Genomic DNA, 7,199 nt, shown 5'->3' with positions numbered 1-7,199 from the left:
ACACATCAGACGAAGGAGGGTTCTTTATGTCATCCATTCAATATCGAGGCTTGAAGGCATTTACATATCTGGGTATTATAGAAGAGTCGCGTAATGTTTGGCTGGGTCTTTGTAGAGATGAGTTTGCACCACACGGCCAGTATAGTCAAACTTATTCATGATGACCCGTTATACTTACACCTACAATCTCTCCCGATGTATGTACATGAGTTTTGAGTATATGGTCCTAATGATGGTGATCCCTAGCCCTTCTAATCTGAAACGTATGATCTATGTGTACTAAGAGCCGTTGATCAAAGAGCTATTGCAATTGTGGTATGTGGGTGTTCGACCGCACGACGATGCCACGAACCAGACATTCATTATGCGTGCGATGTCAATGTGGATCGTGAACGACCTACCTGCTTATAGAATCGCGTATGGTGTACTGCTGGTATTATGGGGTGTCCAGTTTGTATAGATGACACACAGGCATTCTATCTGCAGCACAATAGGGAGGCGTACTACTTTAACTGCCACAAACAATTTCTCCCTCAATACCATCTGTACTGAAGGATCAAGAAGCCTTCACAAAGAATTGAGTGAAAAGGAAGTTTGCACGTCCGAAGCTGATAGGAGAGCAAATCTGCAATTAGGTTGCAGACTTCAATCCTATAGTTGAACAACCGTCTACAGTAGCGATTTTCTTCCATTCTGCTACTTCTTCCCTTTCAGATGTTGAAAACACAAATTAGAGCAAATAGTTGTTTGGGCTTCGCTTATAACCAACTACTTTTGGCGGGAAAGGGATGAAATTACATAAAAGGGCATTAAAAATTAGCCCTTGGACACGTGCATTTCACATAGCCGAAATTACTATTTTATGCACCTGAAAAAGATAAAAAAGGCACTGTGCAACAAATTTCAAAAGTTGGGAACTGCCGTGTAAAAAAAAAAAAAAAGAAAGATAGTGGGACAAAGTACTCAAAAGTTGGGAACTGCCGTGTAAAAAAAAAAAAAAAGAAAGATAGTGGGACAAAGTACAATGGCCCCATACATTGGTAGGGTGTCTACGTTTTACTCTAATTATAAATACCTCTATATTATTTGAATACTTCTTTGATTTTAATGCTCGTCTAACAATGAATCTACTCCATCAGCTACGTTAGGTTTCTGTTCAATTTTTGGAGTAAATTGACCAAATGGCCTTTTGGTATTAATTATAATTTTATATATTTTTTAAAAATCTTTAAAATACTTTTATGGAGTAATTTGCTATATGGATTATTTATTTTACCATTCTTAATTTTTTTATTTATATTTTTAAAAAATCAACATGGATAAAATAGCAGGTTTTACCTTACCGTCCTACACAATTATTTTTCATTTGAGAGAAATATTTATAATTTTTAAAACAATAAAAAATATTTATAATTATGTCAAATCTCATATAAAGTAACTGTAATTTACCCTAAAAGAAAATGTATACATTGTATTAAAAGGGGGGGAAAAGAATCATTTAGCATAACTAAAACTACTATATTAATTTTTTGATTTAGTATTCATGTTGAAATAGAGTCGGACTCAATATTAAACAGTGCAATATAAATAGTTGATGGGTAAATTTTCATTATGGTTTACCACCATATAAGCCTGCCAAAGGATAAGGCAAGGCCTACTCAGGCCTAAAAAATACCCATACAAATTATTAATGTTAAGGTCCTACTCATCTAACTCAAGATCCAATAGATTTCTAACCCAAAGGTATTTTAACAGACCAAGTTTTTTGACTCTCATCCAACCCAAACCTAATGTTATTTTATTTTTATTTTTTTCTGTAATAAATCAAAACTAAAATAAAGCCAAAATTTCAATAAGAGAAATCAAATCAATCTTAGTCATTCTTAAGAGATGAGAACACAGAGCAAATAGACAAGAAATCTCTCAATTTTCTTCGGATATCCGTTATGGAATTTGATCCGGGTCGAAATCTGAGCTACCTCCTTAGTCGAATGAACTGGTCCACCAAGCATTCGAGGTCGCTACCTCTCTCGGACTGATGTAAAGGCCTGAGAAAAGAGAAATAGATCGTTAGGTTTACTTGAGTAGCCCCCAACTACGATTTCCGATGCTTAAATCAGCGCTTGGCATCAAAGTCCTATAAACAGGTCTCTGTCGAGCTAACGAGTCCAAGCGATCTAAAGTAGAAAGGTGAGTAGACAACGGCGTACCATAAATGCCCTGAGCATGGAGTATTTATAGCGTAAAACCCTCTGTTGTCCAATAGATGCCTACCACGTGTCCTGGGTTGTCAAGATCAGGTTGTTGGACCCTACCCGAATCGTGACCCGACACAATGAGGAAGACGCGAGTCTTCCCGGTGAAGTTGCAATTTTGAGACATTTTAGGGGCAAAATAGTTTTTTCTAGACAAAATTAAGGTTATACCAATAGAATTTCACAAGAATGATTTCGGATCAAATCCCACCACTTGTTGAAATCTATTGTTGCGCAAATGTAGTTGTAAAATGGAAGTAGTTGGAGCTTTGGAGTTTTGCAGAATTGAGTTCGAATAAGGGAAAGTGCCATCGAGTTTGTTGAGCTTTTGTCTTGGAGTTATGGGCTGTAATCTATTCTTTTCTGTTGCAAGGGTGCAGACGGGGCTGGGAAAGCTACAAATCTATGCTGCGGCGCTTCAAGGGATCTGACAGGCTGTTGTAGCAGAGGAGGTGGCAGGAGATTGGAGAACTGCGTACCTGGATGGCGCTTACAATGGCGGAGGTGGTGGCAAGTTTGGAGAGCGGTGTGCGATGGATTCTCATCTATGAGTTGAAAGAGTTTTGAGGAGAGTTCTGTGAGTTCAGAGAGTTCTTAAGAGAATTGGGTATGCGTTGGGCACGGGTAACGTGGATAATACTGGGTATATTACCCGACCCAAACCCAACCATTTTAATTTAACAGGTTTGGGTCTAGTTTAGGACTAGCTTTGTCTTGATGGGCTTGGGACTGGATAATTTTGACCCATTAACACCATATCAGTTATTATTGATTTTTTCTAAATTCATAATATTATATATATCGCAAAAGAAAATAGTCTCAAGAATGAGTGTTTAATATCAGTCCCTGGTTCTTACTAAAAACTTTCTAATTACAATCTCATCATTCTGCAGTTTGAACGTACAACTTCGCAACCTCAAGGGGAATAGAAGTTTATCCACAACAGTACGCAGATTGAACACTCCACACAAAAAGGTATAATCCACAAACAGCAAAATGTGAACCTAAGTGAGGAATTTACAGCTGAAAAAAGAAAAAAAAATAATCCAATATAATTGATTAAGCAAACAATAATTTGTCCTGCCTCATCGTACGCGAGAAGCCTTTCGATTTGCTGGCAAAGGAGACGCCAAAGGTGTTACATTCATAGGCAAATGATGTTTCAGTGGCGACATAAGAACAGGGTCGACCTGATTATCGGCCTTGGAATGTCTCGTCGCACCTTTTGGAGCTTGGAGCTCTTCAAGTTTGGCTAAAACCTCTGCCATGCGAGGCCTGAGTTTAGGATCTTGGTTTAAGCACTGCGAAGCAATAGTAGCGGCAGCGAATGCGGCTTTCTGAGGGTACTGACCCTCCAGTTTAATGTCCATTATCCGGAACAACCTTCTCTTGTCACCCATGTATGGTTTGGCCCAGTCGACTAGGTTTTGCTCGACACCAACCTTCGTTTTGTCAACAGCACGACGTCCGGATAGCAGTTCGAGCAAAACAACCCCGAAGCTGTATACGTCACTTTTTGCTGTCAGTCGACCTGTTTGTTGAGAAGGAGAAATTGTTGTGTTAACTAATTAGATGCTCACTCAAGCCAATTAAAACTTCATAAAGTAGTCTGGATTCGTTATAATTAGTTCACCTGTGGCAACATACTCAGGCGCAGCATATCCATGTGTACCCACAACTTGAGTTGATACATGCGTCCTGTCACCAGTTGGGCCGGCTTTGGCCAAACCAAAGTCGGACAACTTTGCGTTGAATTCCTGCATTCCAAAATGGGATACATCAGTCTAGAACGGACACGGCTGATGCGTCAATAAAAGCTTTTTGGTTAAAAGCCAGTCGAATGTGAGAAACCAGTTCCCACCATACCCCATCAAGAAGGATGTTAGAAGCTTTAAAATCTCTATATATAACTTGTTCTTCCGCCTCGTGCAAGAAAGAAAGGCCCCTAGCTGCACCTATAGCAACCTTCATTCTAGTAGCCCAAGAGAGGGGTTGGGGTCCTCCTGGAAAACAAAATGCAACTTAACTGTCAACACATGTTTCAGGAAGAGCGCTTAAAGGTTGGCAAGTTTCAGGAAATTTCACGCAGTGCTCTGAATCGCACAAAACACCATGAACAAGATATTAAGTGCCAAGCCAAATATCATTCAGTAAAATTTATTAGGCAGCTGAAAAATACATAGGTCCTGAAATGCATTCTTGAAAGAGGCAGTCCAAACAATGAGGGTCAAAGAAATATTAACACACATGGATGAGCTTGACATGCTCACAAGATTCCAGATTATAGACAGTTAGAAAGCAGCATTTTCATGCCTATACAAGTCCGGAACATGTATCAAATTTCTAAACTGCAACAGGCCCGTAAATCATGTGAAGGATGCAAAGACACAAACTCAACCAAATGATTTTTGACTGATCTTCTGCATTGTTGAGGGATGCTTTCGGAAAAAAATCAAGTCTTAGGTGTTATTTGTGAGGATTTAATCAAATAGCCTGTGTTGACAATAGTTAAAAAGCTTGCATTATATATAGTACAAACAGAACCACAGAGTCGCAACGAGAGAGTGTCAGGGAGAGAATAATATGCAAGCACAAAACCAAACATGACAAGCTACTATCCAAATCCATCAAGTTATGTGCTAATTAAGAAAGATATCAGCAATGATAACTTTACATTAATAGTTTAATTCAGGGAAAACGTACTTCTGAATAAATGATTCTCTAGGCTTCCTTTTGGCATGAACTCATATACCAAAAGCCGATTGTCACCCTCAAAGCAGTAGCCAATAAGTTTAACTAGGTTTGGATGATGAAGTTGCCCCAGATAATTAACTTCTGTCTGCAAAACATAGCAGCACGCTCTCAATAACACTAATAATAATTGTTTAATTAAGCTGTATCACATTAAAGAAGAAACATACCAACCACTCCTTGTGGCCTTGGAATCCCTCGGGCTTTAACTTCTTGACTGCAATGACCAATCCAGATCCAGGTTTTGCAGCAGAAAGTGTATGCTCATCAATCCATCCTTTAAAAACATAGCCAAATCCTCCTTCCCCAAGAAGACTGTCAGGGCGAAAGTTTCTCGTTGCATTCCTTAACTCATTAAACGAGAAGGCCTTAACATTGGGGGACGACAGAATTTCAGCTTCTGATCTTGGAGTAGGAAGGCTTTCAGCACTGTTTTTGCCACTGTATGGGGGAATGCTTATGCTGGAAGGAGCCGATGAATTGCTGGTTTTGCTGGGAAATTTTGATGCTTCTGAGAAACAAGGAAAAGCATACGCAAGTCATAAGCTTGTCACACCCCCTAACAATTCATCAAGCATAAAGTTTCCAATAGCATAAATTATTTGATAATTGATGATTTCTCCTTTAATTCAAAGATAGACAGCTAAATGCATGACCGCTGTCTCATCAGTAGTTACATACTTCATTGGATCATTACCCTAAAGAAGCTCAAAGCGCAAAGATTCCCGATTATTAGTAGTTGAATTATGAGAATTAGTAAAGAACTACAGATGATATTTAATCAAATGGAGGAAAATCCAACATGGACGGAAATCATATAGCGGACAGACAAAAAGATCAAACTTTAACTACAAACAGGAATTTGCCGGCTGACAAAGTATCAGTGTATTGGAGCAATAATAGTTACTGAAAAGGGCTATCACCAAAAAGTTATCTTTTGATCCTTTCATAAACAGAACATATTTAGATATGTAAATAACAAGAAAAAATTTAGACTCGAAACCCATCAGTATCATACCCAATAGGGAGATTTTGTTAAATTGAATATAAAATTCTCTGCCCATAAAAACTGCTTCTTGAACCAGTTTCCAAATATAGCAAGAAATTGACAAAAAGAACAGAATTCAAAATTCTTAGCCAGCCCTTCCACCACAAAATCATACCACACTTGAAGTTAAGAAAGAACAGGAAGTTTAAGCCTACAACCAACAATTTACAGGTAGAAAATTTGAACTTTATCCCTGTAAGCTAAAACCCTTGGCCTGTCCAGCTCAAACAAGATTCAGAACAGGCGCTATCAATCTCATCAAGAAATTAAACCAAACCCCTCATCCCAAAACTTCACTTCTCTCCATTGCAATTCACAGAACCACGTAACGAAACAGAAAAACAAGAAAAGATGAAAATACCAGATGCAGTGCTAAGAGTGGCATCAACTCTCGCGGAGGAACCAAAGCAGTTTCCCATAATAATCCACACCAACACAGGACAACAACAAAAGGGTCCTCAAAACACTCCTCCCACAGTCCAAAAATATCACAAAAAGCTCAACAACAATACAAAAAAAGAAAAGAAAATAAGCCAAGAAATGCAAAAGGGCCAGTAACAAAACCAAGAACAGTGGCGTAAATGAAGTCCCCTCTTCTAAAATATCTGAAAACGAGGTGGACGCAAAGGAAAGTAGATAACAACAAGAAGCAAGAAAGTAGAAATGATTCTTAGGCAACAGAAGAAGAAAAAGGGCTCTTTCACACGAGGAAGAAGGACGGAAAATGCGTGGAAAGAAATGGGAGGCTGCCTTCCTCCTTTTCTTTTACAATTTACAATTACAGGTTGGTTGCTTCAGTGTTCGTTTCCTCAATCTTATTTGGCTGAGGTAATGGAATTGCTGCCCCACCTAAATACACCACAAATGCATATTGTCAATTTCTCGTTAACGTGTTTGCCACTGCCCGCACTGTTCTCTTTCCAGTTTTGACCCTCATCTGTGTTCTTGATTATGGGTTTTTCTTTTATTTTTCCTATTTATTGTTTGGTGGAATTTTTTATTACGTGAGAATTCGGCAACGAATGACTGTCTAATTGGCAGGTAGGAATGAGCAGGTAATGTGCTGTGTTTTTTCACACAGTTGCTAAGCTTTTCATACGCCTCCTGTCTTTAGTACGAGAAGCAACCCCAAATGCTAGCAGTTT

General features: G+C 38.7%; 1 protein-coding gene across 1 annotated transcript; it reads right to left on the bottom strand.

The window, feature by feature from the left end:
- Positions 3,082-6,876, bottom strand: LOC105168131 (probable serine/threonine-protein kinase PBL3). Its single transcript, XM_011088078.2, has 6 exons — positions 6,416-6,876; positions 5,177-5,517; positions 4,959-5,094; positions 4,122-4,258; positions 3,889-4,012; positions 3,082-3,786 (listed from the first exon to the last, which is right to left on the bottom strand). Exons 1-6 carry the CDS (start codon positions 6,471-6,473, stop codon positions 3,341-3,343), a joined length of 1,242 nt encoding a protein of 413 aa, XP_011086380.1. The 5' UTR covers positions 6,474-6,876; the 3' UTR covers positions 3,082-3,340.

This window comes from Sesamum indicum, linkage group LG8, assembly GCF_000512975.1.
Source record: "Sesamum indicum cultivar Zhongzhi No. 13 linkage group LG8, S_indicum_v1.0, whole genome shotgun sequence".
NCBI lineage: Eukaryota > Viridiplantae > Streptophyta > Magnoliopsida > Lamiales > Pedaliaceae > Sesamum > Sesamum indicum.
The sequence above is the reverse complement of the archived record's forward strand: the minus strand, read 5'-3'. Positions and strand labels throughout refer to the sequence as shown.

Excerpts from the sequence above, each read along its gene's own strand:
- LOC105168131 (XM_011088078.2), bottom strand. The coding sequence starts at position 6,473 with ATGGGAAACTGCTTTGGTTCCTCCGCGAGAGTTGATGCCACTCTTAGC. Across the intron at positions 5,095-5,176 it reads AAGGCCACAAGGAGTGGTTG|ACAGAAGTTAATTATCTGGG; the intron begins GTATGTTTCTTC and ends TATGTTTTGCAG. Across the intron at positions 3,787-3,888 it reads GCCTGAGTATGTTGCCACAG|GTCGACTGACAGCAAAAAGT; the intron begins GTGAACTAATTA and ends CTCAACAAACAG.